The 19,246-nt window shown below is 44.3% G+C and overlaps 1 protein-coding gene across 1 annotated transcript in view; it reads right to left on the reverse strand.

Moving 5' to 3' along the window:
- Window positions 1-12,922, reverse strand: part of LOC137416566 (GTP-binding protein Rheb) — a 30,650-nt gene extending 17,728 nt beyond the window's left edge. Inside the window, exon 1 of the mRNA XM_068102205.2 lies at window positions 12,695-12,922. Coding sequence (XP_067958306.1) covers window positions 12,695-12,746 — 52 coding nt within the window. The 5' untranslated portion in view covers window positions 12,747-12,922. The remainder of the gene's footprint in view (window positions 1-12,694) is intronic.
- Between the last annotated feature and the right edge of the window lie 6,324 nt (window positions 12,923-19,246).

Genomic DNA, 19,246 nt, shown 5'->3' on the forward strand with positions numbered 1-19,246 from the left:
TTCACCATCAGACCTTTCGTCTCCATACATTCCTTCCACTTGTTCATCTTCTCCTTCAGGCCATCCATACTTTCTGCAATCAACACCAGATCATCTGCATACAACAACTCCCACGGTAAACCCTCCTTTACGTTCCGAGACAGCACCTCCATCACAGCTACAAATAGTAGTGGACTTAGTACCGACCCCTGATGCACTCCCACCTTCACCTCAAACTCACCACTGTTCCCGTCCTTCGTCCTTACAGCTGTGCGCGCTCTTTTGTACATTGCCATCACTACTCTGATCAACCATTCCTCCACTCCTAACTTCCTCAATGCCCATGTCACTACTTCACGTGGAACCCCATCGAATGCTTTCTCCAGATCAATAAACCCAAGAAACAACTTCTTCCTCTTCTCCATGTACTTCTCCTGCAACTGCCTCACAATAAAAAGCGTGTGTCGTTCCTCTTCCTGGCATAAATCCAAACTGCATTTCGTCAATCTTCACTTTCTTCCTTATCCTCCTCTCCAACACTCTTTCCAATACCTTCATTCCATGCTCCAATAACTTTATCGCTCGATACGAGCCACAGTCCTGAGGGTCACCTTTCCCCTTCTATAGAGGGACGAGTGTACGCAGTTCCCAATCCACTGGAATGCGGCCTTCTTTCACCACCAGATTGCAGATCTCTGTCATTCTCTTCACACCCCAATTTCCCGCTGCCTTCAACATATCTCCCACAACACCCGTCAGCCCTCCCGCTTTTCTACTCTTCATTGCTTTAATCGCTTCCTCAACTTCCTTCTCGGTTATCTTCTCTGCCGGTCCTAAAACTGGGTTACTCTCGATGTTGCCATCCCATTCATTCTCTGCAATGAACAGTATTTCCATACATCTCTTCCATCTTCCTTTAATTCCATCTGGGTCCACAACGATTTGTCCCACTTCATCCTTCAAGCAACTCACCCCCATCACATCACACCTCTTTCTCTATCTGCTTTGCAATCCTGAATACTGCTTTCTGACCCTCTTCCAAATCCAAGCGTTCTCCGAACATTTTCCTACATGCCTCCTGTGCTACCTCTTTCTTTGCAGCCTTCTTGGCTGCCTTATAACTTTCATGCTCTTCCTTTTCTGCCCCCGTACCCTTCACCTTCTGCCACTCCTTGAACTTCTTCCTCTTCTCGTCAATCTTCTTTCCAACTTCATCATCCCACCACCATGTTTCCGAGTGCCTCGGTGGTCCTTTTGTCCATCCACATACCTCACCAACGGCTCCCAACAGACTAGCTTTCATTGACATCCAACCACTTTCAAGCTCAACCACATCATCCTCTACCATACTCAGCCTCTCTTTTAATGCCTCCCTCGCTGTCACCTCTTTCAACCTCCACACCTTCATTCTCGGTTGGTACTTCACCATTGCATGTCTCCTAGGACATGTTGCATGGACATGGACACTTCCTTCACCGTTGCATGTTGCATAATTCACACAGTGCAATACGTGTAATTTCCCCAACAGTTTTCCGGACGATAGACTGCCAGTAGGGGACATGTATTGTAGCGCAATACTCAGAATGTTTGTTCTCCTTATAATTATTTAATATTCACTTTTTTTGTTGTTGTTGTGCACTGAATCGAGGCTCGTGAAAGAGCTAACATTTACTTCACAAACAAATCAACCAGACAAACAAAATATATAAAAAGAGGGAGCGGAAAACAAGATGGGGAGAGAAGAGGAAGCACACAAACACAACATTTGAGAGCAGGGAGATATGTGGAAGGGAGAGGGCTTGGGGGGAGGAGGCGTGGGAAGGGGAGGGGGGGGGGGGAGAGAGAAGTATAAAACACAAGGACACCAAGGACTTCCAGGACAGAAGTTGGTATTTCAAAAAAGTGGAATTGGGGTGAAATTAGCGGGGGTAGAAAAGATCAAGGTTTTGGATGGGGGAAGATAAGAGATGGTGGTGAACAGCTGTTTAAAAGACCTGGAGGGTGGAGTGGGATTGAAGAGAGTGAGGGAGTTTGTTCCAGAGGCGGGAGAAAAGAGGAGTGAAGGTGAGCAGAGAGTCTTGATTTTGGCAGTTTAACCATACGAGGGTTGTAGGCAGATCTTGTGCGACCTGTAGGAATATTTGGGGGACAGAGCCCAGAGAGAGCTGGGGGGGGGGGGGCAAGGCCAGAGAGGAGTCGGTAGAAGACAGAAAGACCACCAACCTGCCTGCGGTGAGTAGGTGAAAGACCCTCAGAGGTAGCTTCATCGTGGGAGATTCCAATGATTCTGAAAGATTTGGTTTCAACAGCGTGAAGCCGAGTTAGGTGCGAGGCAGGAGCACCGGCCCAGAGTGGAGAACAGTATTCCATGGAGCTGCGGATGAAAGCCTTGTATGTGGTGAGGAGCTCAGGTGTGCCAAGAAAGGACTTCGCACAACGGAGGATGCCCAGTCGGCGACTGGCTTTGGAGGCCAGATTTGAAATGTGGTTTTCCCAAGAAAGATCATGGCAGATAGTGAGACCCAAAAGCTTGAGCGACAGAACTTCTTGGAGAGGATTATTCAGAAAGTGGATGGGAGGGTTGTCCAGTTGGTCTTTTCAGAGAGACATAGTAAGAGTGTGGGATTTGTCAGGATTGAAAGACATGTTCCATTTGTTTGCCCAGTCTGATTTTGTCAAAGTCTGCAGAGAGTGAGACTCTGCCGTCTCTGAGACTCTGACTCTGAGAGTCTCTGAGTGAGACTCTGAGAACTGCAGACTGCCGATCTGAGGGATGAGGAATGGAGCGGCAGAGAGTGGAGTCATCAGCAAAGAGATAGAGAGGATTTTCAAGAGAGTCAGAGAGATCATTGATGAAGACCAGAAAAAGCACAGGGCCCAGAACACTACCTTGGGGAATGCGAAACAAATGAACTGAATGAACAAATGGTTCTACCGGTCAAAAGTTTTAGAACACCTCAATATTTACAGTTTTTATTGAAATTTATAGTTTAATGTCTCAATGTACTCTGAAATTAAGCATAGAACAAATAAACAATTGGACATAAAAAAAGAAATCAAAGAATCATTTTGTTTAACACAATTTCATTTAAATTTTTGACTCAGCAAAGTAACCACCTTTTGCAGATATAACCGCTGAACACACTCGTGGCATTCTTTCTACAATGGAAATCAAATATTGTTCGGGAAGTTCTTCCCAACACTTGCAGAAGTTCCCACAAATGTGTTGCACCTGTCGGTTGCTTTGCTTTCACCCTTCTGTCCAGTTCATCCCAAACCAGCTCGATGGGGTTTAATTCTGGAGACCGTGCTGGCCATTCCATGATTTGAAGCCTACCATCTTGTTTTTTTCCTCGTAGGTAGTTTTGACATAGCCTGGAGGTGTGTTTAGGGTCATTATCTTGCTGTAGGATGAGCCCCTGACCAACTAGGCATATACCAGAGGGTATTGCATGGCACTGCAAAATGCTGTGGTAGCCCTTTTGGTTCAGGGTGCCAGACACTCTGTGCAAGTCGCCGACCGTGGATCCAGCAAAAGAGACCCAGACCATCACGTGTCCTCCTCCATATTTGACAGTTGGTGTCACACACTGAGCAACCATCCTTTCGCCTACTATACGGCATACAAAAACCTTGCGTGATGAACCAAAGATTTCAAATTTTGATTCATCGGTCCATACGACCTTCTTCCAGTCTTCAGTAGTCCACTGGCGGTGGGTGCTTCATGGCCCAGGCAAGCCTCTTTTTCTTATTTTGCCATCTTAGCAATGGCTTTCTTACTGCCACTCGACCTGTCAAACCTGCAGCTCAAAGTCTTCTCTTCACAGTTGAAACTGAGACTTACTTACTTCGACCAGTGTTAAGCTGTGCTTGAAGCTGTTGTCCTGTGAGCCGCCTATCACGCAAGCTGTTGACTCTCAGAAACTTGTCTTCTGATTCTGTTGTAGCTTTGGGTCTGCCAGACCTCTTCCTGTCAGAGTTTCCTCCAGTTTCCAATATACTACTTCCTGCAGTGCAATATTGTCCAAATAATGCTTCAGTGGGTGTAATAACAGTCTGTTCCAATACTGCTTTTATACAGACAGGGGGTTTGTAATCAAGTAATCAGCAGAGGTTGGGAAACCTGTAGGAATTGTTTGCATCAACTTTCAAGGCTTAATTTACTTACATTGCTGCAGAACAGCTGTAAGTTGTTAACCCATTACTTGTTCCCTGAAGAAGGCCTTGTTTTGCAATACAACTGTGCAATTTACATTACTTTCCCATTTTTGCTAACCTAAACTTTTTCTTTAACCTCAAGAAGTTTACGACTTACCTTTGTACCATTTTAGGTTATTCACTGAACATTAAACTGCGTAAATTTCAATAAAAACTTGAAAAATTGAGGTGTTCTAAAACTTTTGACTGGTAGTGTATGTATGACCCATTTATATTGAAATATTAAATGTATGACATCATCGATCACATGGTTTGGCAGCCATATTGGATTTAACCTAAAACCTTAAAAACAAGCGTTATGCCTAGGTCCCCCGTCGGTGAAGTGATGTGAGTTGACAAAGTGGAAGACGCAGAAAACATGCTATGATATATTCCGCTCACAAGGTTCAGACATATATATGGTGGTGGCCATCTTGGTTTTTGACGTGGCGAACCAATTTACAATAGCGTTCTTCCTTATGCCGAGATACACCCACACACCAGATTAGAAGTTGGTACTTCGCTTATTTTTCGAGACATTTCACTCACACGGTTCAGACATATATATGGTGGCGGCCATCTTGGATTTTGACGTGGCGACCCAATTTTAAATAGCGTTCTTCCTTATGCCGAGATACACCCACACACCAAATGAGAAGTTGGTACTTCGCTTATTTTTCAAGATATTCATCTCACAAGGTTCAGACATACATGGCGGCGGCCATCTTGGATTTTGACGTGGCGACCCAATTTTCAATAGCGTCCTTCCTTGTGCCTAGATACACCCACACACCAAATAAGAAGTTGGTACTTCGCTTATTTTTCAAGATATTCATCTCACAAGGTTCAGACATACATGGCGGCGGCCATCTTGGATTTTGACGTGGCGACCCAATTTTCAATAGTGTTCTTCCTGATGCCGAGATACACCCACACACCAAATTAGAAGTTGGTACTTCGCTTATTTTTCAAGATATTCATCTCACAAGGTTCAGACATACATGGCGGTGGCCATCTTGGATTTTGACGTGGCGACCCAATTTTAAACAGTGTTCTTCCTTGTGCCTAGATACACCCACACACCAGCTTAGAAGTTGGTACTTCGCTTATTTTTCAAGATATTTCGCTCAAGGTTCAGACATATATATGGTGGTGGCCATCTTGGATTTTGACGTGGCGACCCAATTTTCAATAGCGTTCTTCCTTGTGCCTAGATACACCCACACACCAGATTAGAAGTTGGTACTTCGCTTATTTTTCAAGATATTAATCTCACAAGGTTCAGACATACATGGCATCAGACATACATGGCGGCGGCCATCTTTGATTTTGACGTGGGTTGCACCCACACCAAATTCGAATGCGGTCCTTCGCTTACGCACGCACGCACGCCCGCACGGACAGACACACGGACGGAGGGGAAAACCATAGTCCCCCTTTCGCTCCGCTGTGCGACGGGGGACAAAAAAACATCCCCTCCCAAACCACCAAATTGAATGACACTAAACTTTACGTGTGTCATTGACTAGGCATGGCGATTAAAAGATAATCACGAAAACATCATTGGTTACATGGTGTGGCAGCGATATTGGATTGAAGGAAAATATTAAATAATTATATCTCTGAAACCACTTACCCTAATGATGCGAAATTTTACAAATATCATCCAACACCATTGTTGCATATAGTTTGTAAATGATGATGTCATCGGTCACGTGGTTTGGCAGCCATCTTGGATAGAAAAACGAACCTGATGCGAAAACAAACCTTATCCGATCAACATGAAACTTCACAAACGTGATCCCCTACCCATACATATGCATAGGTCATACGTCACGTGGTGTGGCCACCATATTAACTTGAAAGCTGATATTCCAAAAAATCCCTTCTCTGAAACTGCTTCACCGATCGATCGATGTGAAACTTGTCATGGCTGGTGAAAATGTGATACTTGAAAACAGCTGATGGATGGGATTTAATTTGAAACTTGTTTATTTTTAGGACAGTGAATGAGGGCATCTACCCATTGTGGGACTATACACAACAACAACAGGCATTTTAAGGCCATTTTCCCTGCTAGAGCGGGCGTTAGTGTGTTTTTTTTTTTACAAGATCAAGGCTCATGTAAGAGCTAACATCAATCACAAAGGAAAAAAAACGCACACATAAAACATACAATAAAGGGAACGGGAGACAAGATGGGAGAGGGGAAAGCACACAAGTACAACAGCAGAGAACAGGGATGAAAGAAGATCCGTGGGAGGGAGAGGGCTTGGGGGGAGGAGGCATGGGAAGGCAGGGGGGGGGGGGAAGAGGTGTAAAACATATGGACACTGCTAGAACTTCCAGGAAAGAAAGAAGTCAGGATTTCAAAAAAAGTGGATCTGGGGTGAATTAATGGGGGTTGAAAAGATCAAGGTTTTGGATGGGGGAAGATAAGAGATGGTGGTGAACAGCTGTTTTAAAGACATGGAGGGAGGAGTGGGATTGACGAGAGTGAGGGAGTTTGTTCCAGAGGCAGGAGAAAAGGGGAATGAAGGAGTGAAGGTGAATAGAGAGTCTTGATTTTGGCAGTTTCACCATAAGAGGGTTTCTGGCAGCTCTTGTGCGACCTGCAGGAATATTTGGGAGACAGAGCACAGACAGAGCTGGGGGGGGGGGGGGGGGGCAAGGCCGGAGAGGAGTCAGTAGAAAACAGAAAGACCACCGACCTACCTACCTGCCTGCCGTGAGTGAGTGAAAGGCCCTTGGAGTTAGCTTCATCGCAGGAGATTCCAATGATTCTGAAAGCTTTAGTTTCAACAGTGTGAAGCCTTGCGGTCCCCATGACGATCTTCTCCATTTTGCCCTATTTTCTGCATCTCTCCTTGTTAACCCCTTTGCCCCCATTTCTTCTTCCACCATCTTTAGCCAAGTCTTTCTCGGTCTTCCCCATGCTCTACTTCCTCTACATTCATTTCCATTACTCTTCTCAACCAGTCACTTCATCCTTCCTCAACACATGACCAAACCATCTCAACCTGTTCCTCTTCACAGCATCCATCACAGGCTCTATTCCCATCATCTTTCGCAATTCATCATTTGTCTTCCTCTCTCTCAACGATACTCCGCACATCCATCGAACCATTCGCATTTCCACCCTTTCCAGCCTTCGTTGCTGCTCTACGTTCATTACCCATGTCTCGCTCCCATAAATCATAACACTTCTCACACATGCAGCATACACCTTTCCCTTCAGCTTCAACGACTATAATATTTGTGATATGTTGTGGGACTACGTGGAGGCATATTGGCGACAGTCGCGTTGTTCTAGTTTCTAACTAAAATAAAAGACCCTTTGACAGGTTGCAACAGTATATTCAACGGTGCAGCCTCGTGAGCATGCCAAAGTCTTAAAGACAGAGGCATTATGTTTTCAGGTTGTCCTTGATAGGTTTTCGTTACTGCGACAACTTGAGAACGGCTGAAGGGATCCAAGTCAAACTTGGTGCAGGTATGTACAATGAGGTATCGATGAACCGGTTAGATTTTGGGGTCAGAGGTTAGAGGTCAATTAGAAATCATGAAACTTGAGAACAGCTGAATGTTTTTTGTTTTTTTTGTTTTTTTGAATACAAGATTCATATACAATACAATACAAGAATACAAGATTTGAATACAAGATCGAGGCTCGTGAAAGAGCAAACATTAATCACACAGAAAGACAAACCGACACATAAAACAAATAACATCGGGAGCAGTAGACAAGGTGGGGAGAGAGGGGGAAGGACACAAACACAACATTTGAGAGCAGGGACAGAGAGACATGGAGACCGAGAGGGCTTTGGGGGGGGGGGGCATTAGAGGTATAAAACATATGGACACTGCCAGGACTTCCAGGAAAGACGTTGGAATTTCAAACAAGGTGGATCTGGGGTGAATTAGTGGGGGTAGAAAAGATCAAGGTTTTCGATGGGGGAAGATAAGAGATGGTGGTGAACAGCTGTTTTAAAGACCTGGAGGGAGGAGTGGGATTGAAGGGAGTGAGGGAGTTTGTTCCAGAGGCGGGAGAAAAGAGGAATGAAAGAGTGAAGGTGAGCAGAGAGCCGAGATTTCGGCAGTTTAACCATCAGAGGGTTGCTGGCAGATCTTGTGCGACCTGTAGGAATATTTGGGGGACAGAGCACAGAGAGAGCTGGGGGAGCAAGGCCGGAGAAGAGTCGGTAGAAGACAGAAAGACCACCTACCTGCCTGCGGTGAGTGAGTGAAAGGCCCTCAGAGATAGCTTCATCGCGGGAGATTCCAATGATTCTGAAAGCTTTGGATTCAACAGCGTGAAGCCGAGCTAGGTGTGAGGCAGGAGCACCAGCCCATAGGGGAGAACAGTATTCCATTGAGCTGCGGATGAAAGCCTTGTATGTGGTGAGGAGCTCAGGTGTGCCTCGGAAGGACTTCGCACGACGGAGGATGCCCAGTCGGCGACTGGCTTTGGAGGCCAGCTTGGAAATGTGGTTTTCCCAAGAAAGATCATGGCAGATAGTGAGACCCAAAAGCTTGAGCGACAGAACTTCTTGGAGAGGATTATTCAGAAAGTAGATGGGAGGGTTGTCCAGTCGATCTTTTCGGAGAGACATATTAAGAGTGTGAGATTTGTCAGGATTGAAAGACATGTTCCACTTGTTTGACCAGTCTGTGATTTTGTCCAGGTCTTCAGAGAGTGAGGAGGCTGCAGACTGCCGATCTGAGGGAAGAGGAATGGAGCGGCAGAGAGTGGAGTCATCAGCAAAGAGATAGAGAGGATTTTCCAGAGAGTCGGAGAGATCATTGATAAAGACCAGAAAAAGCACAGGGCCCAGCACACTGCCTTGGGGAACTCCAGCCTGAACAGGAAGGGGAGATGAGAGAAATCCATTCAGGGCCACACGTTGACTACGACCAGAGAGGAAGTCCGCAAGCCATGCATGGAGATTTCCATGGATACCATAGGAGGAGAGTTTGGTGAGCAGAGCGGGGTGCCAGACCGTATCGAAGGCACGTGATATGTCAAGGGAGACAGCTCTGATTTTCATCCTTCCATCTCGGATTTTCATCCTTCTCACATGGTGTGCCTCCATCTCGGATTTAAATCAAACTTGGTATGTTTCCAAGGCTCTATTCTAGCAGGCAGGTATTGTAATGATGTTACAATGTGGGTGTCGGCATATCAGTCGACGTTGTGACGTCCAAGACTGTCGTTCTAGTTTATTTATTTGACATCATGTGGATATAAATGAACATTCTTTTTACTCTGCGCCCATTGCACATCATGTGCAGCGAATTTGACCTCCCTGAACCTTGTATTGTTTTTTTAAACGCTTCTCGACACCGCCCTTGGGGCTCGGTTTGAAAGTCACCGTCTACAATTCCAATAGAAGAGACATAATTACTCTTTTCTGGAAAATGTTTTTCGAGTTTGTTTTATCCTCAAAAAACAGACCGTAGTGAACACACATTGATGTTAAAAGATTGGCCTTCAAAACCTATCCTTATGAAGGGGGACAGACATCTGTACAAACACACAAACTGACTGTGCTCTGTATGGTAGATGATCTGCTCTCCTAATGGTGTGCACATCTAGCATGAATGGTGTGCCTCCATCTGTTTCCTTCTTCCACTTCTTTCAAAATTCTCCATTCTGTCACTTACCTGCATGTGTTTCTTCTCCTTACAGACTCTGTACACCTCAAATCAGGCACGAGTCAGTGTGAACATTTATCAGCCGATTACACTTCATTTTACCGGGTCTTCATTGATGAGTTTTAAGGTTAAATTTATCATGTCTGAGTGTATGCTTATTCTGACGCGTTGGAAGAACGAAGATAAATTACGTAATATAATCTCACTTTTGGGTGCAGAGAAAGATTTTGATGGGAAAACGGACACATTACGCTTCACACGCAATGGACATAGGTTCCTTGCACTGCACACGATGGAAACAAAATGGCGTCCAATTGAGAGTTGAGGGGACTAATAGTAATATACACACACACACACACACACACACACAGACAGCGAGAAACACACACAGAGACAGACACCCACACACACTCTACCTACTCCTACCCCCTCACCTTTCCCCAATGTAAATACGGTAAAAATCAGACAAGGGGCCATCAGAGTCCATGTTGCATCCACGTCTCTTGGACTGAGCACATTACATTTAGCTAATCTACAGCGACATCAAACACAGTCCCATTAAAGTCACATTTATTTATAATGAACACCCAAACCTTGACCATGAACACCCAAACCTTGACCATGAACGCCCAAACCTTGACCATGAACACCCAAACCGAAACAATTAACACCCAAACCCAAACCTTGCCCATTAACACCCAAATCCTGACCATGAACACCCAAACCCAAACCTTGACCATTAACACCCAAACCTTGACCATGAACACCCAAATCTTGACCATGAACACCCAAACCCAAACCTTGCCCATTTACACCCAAACCTTGACCATGAACACCCAAACCTTGACCATGAACACCCAAACCTTGACCATGAACACCCAAACCTTGACCATGAACACCCAAACCTTGACCATGAACACCCAAATCTTGACCGTGAACACCCAAACCCAAACCTTGACCATGATCACCCAAACCTTGACCATGAACACCCAAACCTTGACCATGATCACCCAAACCTTGACCATGATCACCCAAACCTTGACCATGATCACCCAAACCTTGACCATGATCACCGAAACCTTGACCATGAACACCCAAACCTTGACCATGAACACCCAAACCTTGACCATGATCACCCAAACCTTGACCATGATCACCCAAACCTTGACCATGATCACCCAAACCTTGACCATGAACAACCAAACCTTGACCATGATCACCCAAACCTTGACCATTAACACACCCAAACCTTGACCATGAACACCCAAACCTTGACCATGAACAACCAAACCTTGACCATGATCAACCAAACCTTGACCATGATCACCCAAACCTTGACCATTAACACACCCAAACCTTGACCATGAACACCCAAACCTTGACCATGAACACCCAAACCTTGTCCATGAACAACCAAACCTTGTCCATGAACAACCAAACCTTGACCATGAACACCCAAACCTTGACCATGAACACCCAAACCTTGACCATGAACACCCAAACCGAAACCATTAACACCCAAACCTTGACCATGATCACCCAAACCTTGACCATGAACACCCAAACCTTGACCATGATCACCCAAACCTTGACCATGATCACCCAAACCTTGACCATGATCACCCAAACCTTGACCATGATCAACCAAACCTTGACCATGAACAACCAAACCTTGACCATGAACACCCAAATCTTGACCATGATCACCCAAACCGAAACCATTAACACCCAAACCTTGCCCATTAACACCCAAATCCTGACCATGAACACCCAAACTCAAACCTTGACCATGATCACCCAAACCTTGACCATGATCACCCAAACCCTCACCATGATCACCCAAACCTTGACCATGATCAACCAAACCTTGACCCTGAACACCCAAACCTTGACCCTGAACACCCAAACCTTGACCATGAACACCCAAACCTTGACCATGAACACCCAAACCTTGACCATGAACACCCAAACCTTGACCGTGAACACCCAAACCCTCACCGTGATCACCCAAACCTTGACCATGATCACCCAAACCTTGACCATGATCAACCAAACCTTGACCATGAACACCCAAACCTTGACCATAAACACCCAAACCTTGACCATGAACACCCAAACCTTGACCATGAACACCCAAACCTTGACCATGAACACCCAAACCTTGACCATGAACACCCAAATCTTGACCGTGAACACCCAAACCCAAACCTTGACCATGAACACCCAAACCTTGACCATGAACACCCAAACCTTGACCATGAACACCCAAACCTTGACCATGAACACCCAAATCTTGACCGTGAACACCCAAACCCAAACCTTGACCATGATCACCCAAACCTTTGTCCATTGATTTTTTTTTTTTTTTAAATATTGATCCGTTCAGTTTGAGCACTCGGTTATGGCAGGCGGTCGTCCCCCAGCTCCTCGTTTTATTGTGCCACAAGATGAAATTTTAGATGATAACGCTATGGTCGCGGAGGATCATAATATCACTTCTTTGGCTCTAATACCTGACATTATTAAGTGGTGACTGGTGTGCACGTCGCAGACTCATCAAGAATTCTTGTATTTGCCCTCGATGTAATGTCCATTGTGGTTTTATTACTCGTGATGATGTATCACTATCAGACGGGAAGACATGGTTCTGCTCTACCTGTAAGACTCGACAAAGCATTCGTTAAGGCAGTTGGTTTGAAGGCAGCCGCCTATCCAGTTTACGCCCGTAACCTCGTTTTGTTTCAATCGATCACAGCAGATAGAAATCCACCAACAACGTTAGGCCGCAAAGCCTACCGTCTGGCATCGCCAGGAGTCAGACGAGACAGAGTCGCGAGGCGGTCTCACCTCCAGGCCGACTTACCCACGGAGCGGTATCCCAGGATGACAATTTTTCGGAACTTGGTCTGCGGCATCGCTACCGTAAGTATGAGGGGAGGGAAAGGGGAGGAGTGTGCAAGGGTAGAGCGGGACACAAAGAGCCGGGACGGGAAGCGCCGATAGAACACGACGGGACGAAACGAAAGTGTGAAATGAGGATAAAAAAATAAAATGACGAACACTCCTGTTTCTTTTTAATTTCATCTGCTTTGACTTTTGATCGCATTTTTAATCAGTGTTTGGATACAGAATATCTGAAAAGGTGGACGAAGGGTGACCTGCCGAGCGTACCGTGAATTTTGCCGTTGCGCACCGTGAATTTTGCCGTTGCGCACCGTAAAGCACTGCAGCGAACTACATCGTCGTGGCAGCATCACGCAGAGCAGTACTAAGTTACAATTATTACTTTTAAACACGAATACAGTATAAACTGATGCTCATTCAAGAAAGCGAACTTCATTCACTCGCTTTGTGTTCGTTGAGTTTGGTATGATGACGTCCTGTACCCCACACACTCAAACCGCAATGACAATGAGATGACGTCACAGCAATGACTGTCAGATTTTCTGGAATGAATGAGCTTGAGGTAATCAAATATGGAAGAACGCAGTGGCTGAAATTGACACTTCGTACTGCGATGGTCGTCGCCTCTGGGTAACTCCAAGACGACGGTTTGTCTCGAAGAGACCACGATCGCCAGTCGTCCCAGAACTACCTGCTGGGTCCCAAGCCCAAAGTCGTGTTACCATACGAAAAAGCCAGAGTACGAGCGGGGGTACCAGGCCGGCGATCACAAAACCGATCTCAAATAGTTGGCCGAGCGGGACCACTGGTTACGTAACCGTATCTAGCGCTTACCAAAGGAGACACAGGTCAATCAAAGCAATCATCGACAATACGTATCACACTCCCATTACCCCTACTCGACATATCCATCCTCATAACCTTAATAGTGACCTAACAACTCAACAATTGCTGGTACCGCATGCATCTGGAAAAAAGAGAGATTGGGTATTGGGTCAAGCCAAAAGGAGAGGTTAGAAAATCGAGTTCTCGACCTCTACTCACCTCTAAAGGTTAATGATTTTGTCCAGTTTGAGCGGTGTCCCGTAAGCTCTTAAGCTGAAGCACGTGGTATACTGTCACAAGTTCAATAAGAAGCTGGAAATGGCATGTCACCAGTATATTATCACCAGAAATGGCATATCACCAGTAGATTATCACCAGAAATGGCATGCCACCAGTAGATTATCACCAGAAATGGCATATCACCAGTAGATTATCACCAAAATGGCATATCACCAGTAGATTATCACCAGAAATGGCATATCACCAGTAGGCCAATCTGGCGTCATTTCCACAAAGTAATATGATCCAAGATTATCACCAATCATAAATGACCATTATCCATGAAAATAATATTGTTACGCTTGTGGGGGTAAGTATGGAATACCTTAGGAAAGTCCAGAATCGTATAAATTAGCATGCTCCGAGTGTCACGAAGAAGAAGAAGCCATCTCGATGTAGTAAGTAGGCCGTCTGTCCGGGTAAGAGTGTTTGCATGTTGCCATAAGGGACGTGGCTTTGTGCTAATTAATTATAGGGCTTAAAGATTAATTCCCCAGTGTGTAATTTGTCTCCTGTGGTCTTCCCTTCGGTTTTATTACATTCAGCCAGCCAGGAAATCAAGGGTTCAGTAAAATAACGATAGCGATGTCATGGAACGTTGGTGATTGGACAGAGTGACGTCAGCAGTAGAACATTTGAGAGCTAGGAGAACAAAAAGACGGAGTCTCGCCATCTTGGTCTCCTATTCTGATCCTGGGATTCATTGCGGATGGTCGTGTTTGCCGCTCTCTCCTTTGTTCTGGCTTTGTCGCGGACAGTGGCGCCGGTCAAGGACGCCAGGCGGAGTTTCAGCCCATGCACCACACTACACATTTATTTTTATTTCGTCATCTCCTTGTGTTGTACACGAGTCCATATGGAGGGTCCCTCATTTAGGAATTTAGTGCTACCTTTTTATTGTATTGCATTTATTTTCATTAAACCCAATTTGTTAGATTTTCAATTTCTTGTCTTATACGTTTATTTGTCTGTGGGGATCGGATAACCCCCATCACGTCTGTTTGTGCAGATAAGGACCTCGCTACCCTCCACCACCCATGCGCCGAGTGCAAAAGGTACCACCATAGTTGGGTATATGCCTCAGAGTGAAAGCTCGTTCAGCTATCTATCCAAGGCTGGTCTGCATCGGCTACGGACACGACAGTACTAAGCTTCTCGGGTGAAGAGAGCGAAACGCTGCTGAAAAGTGAAGATCGGGCTGCAAACGTAGTTTAACTCTAGTGAATTTAGTTTAACTCCATTGAACTTTAGTTTAACTCCAGTGAGCTTTAGTTTAACTCCAGTGAACTTTAGTTTAACTCCAGTGAAACTCAATTCCATGAGTCATTTCCACTACGATGTAAAATAGTGAGCTGCCAGGAGGGAAGGCGTCCTCACATTCTCGATAAAGTCTTTACCTCAAAGTCCAGTAAGGGAGAGGTCATCGAGCCCGGTAGTCGAGTGTGGGGCAAAATGATTGGTTAGCAACCAGATAAAACCATGCATACACTACAGCCATTGGTGGGACAAATAAATGAAACAAAGTTCATGAGGGAAAGTACTAACAAGTTGGCACTGATGAAAAGTACATTACAAGAGAAAGCTTGGGTCGTGTGCTGTGCCCACATTGAGTGGGTCTAGTTGAGCTGTTGCACCACTGGTTATGTTATCCGGTCCCCTCTTGCTCCGCTCTCTTGACCCCTCCTCGCCATCGCCTTGGCACCGGAGGAGTGTCTGAGATAAAGGAAAAGCTTCCCTGGTCTAGCACCACAGGGCAAGTTAGCAAAAACTGAAAATGCAAACACTCCTGTAGGGCGCAGAGCCCCCTTGTGCGTCAAGCGATCCAGCCAGGTCTGGGGAAATGCCTGCTTGAGGGAGGGGTTGGCCGCAGCAGGTCGCCAGGGGATCCCTCCCTCCCCCGTCAATATTCTCTTGATTGATCCCGCTTTCGTTACCCCATGAGGCATTCCCCATCCCTTCGTTTTGTCCCTCCAGGGGTGGCTGTGGTCATGGGCATCAGTGATAGCTTGCCTGAGGATGACCGATGCCTTTCTTCCCTTTTCTTGCCTTTCAGGCAGCGGGAATTGAGGGAGGTAATCTTTTTTACTCCTGAGCAGGAGGAGCTCGCCCAGCTGCCCAGGTAGAATGTCTGCATTGATGGAGACTGGCTCCATGTCACCCTCGTGACCCCTGGCTGTGGGAAGAGCCACAGGGGGGGAGGAAACATGGTGGTAACCTGTGGTGTCCTGGCATGGAGGGAGAAGCTTCATATGTCCCATGACTCCTTTGTGTTTTGCGCTGTGGGTGGTGATTAATGTACTGACACCCATGAGTTTAAAATTAACGTATTTGAACTTACGGGGAGTCCGCAGCATGGTCCGCAGGATCGGCATTTTTGAAGAACTATGCAATTTTGAATGGGACATTTGCCTGTTGGAGGAATGCCATGTTCCGCATGGTGAGCATGGATACCTCCATGCAAATTGGTGGTATTGAAAGTCGTATTGGTCTGGAAATAATACAAACAAGTACAGATACATTCAAAGTACACCGCCCCCATGCGAAATAATTAAATATCCTCCAGCTCGGCATTGCCTCAGGCGCCCGGCAATACCGCAGTGCAGCTCATAGAGAGTGCATTGGGAGGGAGAGGTGTACAATAATTGATTAATTAATTGCATAATCAAAATCAATACAAGATTATCATAAAATATTTTCTTAATCAATTGGCTAATAGCATAACTAAACCACTAGTGCTTCATCCTAAGATGTAACTTTTAGAAATTTAATTAAATAAGTCATGAATTAAATAATTAAATAATTAATTTATTAATCAATAAATCATTAATCGATTAATTGATTAATCAATAAATCAAAAATACCCTTTACAGACAAATCACTTGGTCATTGTCATGTCCAAATATTAGCTTCTTAGCTCAAAAGGTGCCTAAGATATTGGCCAGATGAGAAAGAAAATAAATAAATGATTAATAATGAAAATAAATAAATAATAATCATAAAAAAATAAATAATTAATCAATTCGCTAATATAATACATAAACCACCACCATTTCATCTGAATCTGTAACTAAAAAAATTAAAAAAATTAATCATTAATCAAATAATTAAATAATTAATCGATGTATTCATTAATTAATAAATCAAAAATAGCCTTTAGAGCCAAATCACTTGGTCATTGGCATGTCCAAATATCAGCTTTCTAACTCAAAAGGTGCCTGAGATCATGGCCAGAAGAGAAAGGAAATAAATAAGTACTTAATTAATCGCTAATAATTAAATAACTCATCAATTAATTGATTAATCAATAAATCAAAAACATATTTTACAGCCAAATCACTTGGTCATTGGCATGTCCAAATATCAGCTTTCTAACTCAAAAGGTGCCTGAGATCATGGCCAGAAGAGAAAGGAAATAAATAAGTACTTAATTAATCGCTAATAATTAAATAATTCATCAATTAATTCATTAATCAATAAATCGAAAATATATTTTACAGCCAAATCACTTGGTCATTGTCATGTCCAAATATCAGCTTCCTATCTCAAAAGGTGCCTGAGATCATGGCCAGAAGAGAAAGGAAATAAATAAGTACTTAATTAATCGCTAATAATTAAATAACTCATCAATTAATTGATTAATCAAAAAACAAAAATACAGTTTTTGTCAAAGTAGTTGCTCACTATTGTGCCAAAATTTCAACTTCCTAGCTCAAAGGATGGCTGAGATATCGTCCGGACAAACAAACAAGAAAGAAAACAAACAAACAAACAACCAGGGTGAAAACTGAGTACTCCCTTTCAGCGTGCGTCACTGCCGAGCCCCCTTCGGTGCCCTGCAATGACGTCATGCAGCGCCTGGAGATGGCATAGGAAAGGAGCGCGGTGTACAATATGGCGGCAGGATTAGGGTTCCTTATTAAGAGCCCAAATGTCGTGGTCCTTGGTTTCGAAGAAATTATTCTGGGGAGATTGGTGTCGCTTAGGGTGGCTAGGTCGTCAACCCAACCGACCTTGGTCAATGTGTACGCCCCTCAGACAGCAGGTTAAAGATTGGAGCTCTTGCACCAGTTGAGGCTTCTGCGTTCCAGCTCTGGTACTGTGATTGTTGTGGGAGATTTTAATATAAGTTTGCACAGATTGGTCCGGGGCTCGTTGGTGCGGGCCCTTGGGGGCTTGTTTCGGATTTTAGGTTGAGGGATACAGGTGCAAGGAGGAATGATCACCCGAACCGATGCGGCTGGTACCAGTCGGGCTAGGATCGATATATATATATATATATATATATATATATATATATATATATATATATATATATATATATATATATATATATATATATATATACTATATATACAGTCACGTGAAAAAGTAAGTACACCCCATGTAAAGTTTTGACCTTTTCAACATATTTCAACATACAGCTATTTGATCTTCATTTCAACAATATTGATAGATAAATGTGATATAACATAACAAATATCATGAAACATTTACATTTTGTAGTACATTGTATAATTTAAATAAACATAAATGCAAATTTCGCATGTGGAAAAAGTAAGTACACCCCATAAAATGTTTTTTAAATCTTTTTAACATATGTGGACATATCAATATTTGATCTTCATTTAAACAGTATAGATAAAGGTGATCTAATTGAACAAAAAACAATGAAAAATTGACTTTGCAATAATTTATTCAACAACAAATTAAGATGTTTGAGGGGTTTCTTGCATGCACAGCTCGTTTCAAATCCCCCCCACAACATCTCGATGGGATTTAGATCCGGGCTTTGACTTGGCCATTCCAGAACCCTCCATTTCTTTCTTTTCAGCCTTTCCTTGGTGGATTTACTGGTCATTGTCATGTTGTAAGGTCCACCGTCGGTTGAGCTTCAACCTTCCGACAGATGGTCTCACATTATCCTCAAGCACCCTTTGGTACAATGAAGAATTCATAGTGGATTCTATGATGGTGAGCTGCCCAGGCCCTGATGCAGCAAAGCTGCCCCAAACCATAATATTTCCACCCCCATGCTTTACAGTTGGTATCAGGTTCTTGTGGTCAAATGCTGTCTTTGGTTTTCTCCAAACATGCCTTCTGGTACTGTGGCCAAATCGCTCTACCTTCGACTCATCTGTCCAGAGCACATTGTTCCAGAAGTGCTGGTCTTTGCCTAGGTGTTCATTGGCAAACTTTAGTCTTGCCCTGATGTTCTTTCTGGACAGCAAAGGTTTCCTCCTGGCATACCTCCCATGTAGATCAAATGTGTGCACCCTCTTTCTCATGGTAGACTCAGGCACTTTGACATCAACAGTGGCAAGAGCTACCTGTAGGTCCCGTGATGACATTCTGGGGTTCTTAGAGACTTCTTTCAGCATCTTGCGGTCTGCTCTCGGGCTGAACTTGC

This window comes from Myxine glutinosa, chromosome 12 (assembly GCF_964187855.1).
Source record: "Myxine glutinosa chromosome 12, kmMyxGlut1.1, whole genome shotgun sequence".
NCBI lineage: Eukaryota > Metazoa > Chordata > Myxini > Myxiniformes > Myxinidae > Myxine > Myxine glutinosa.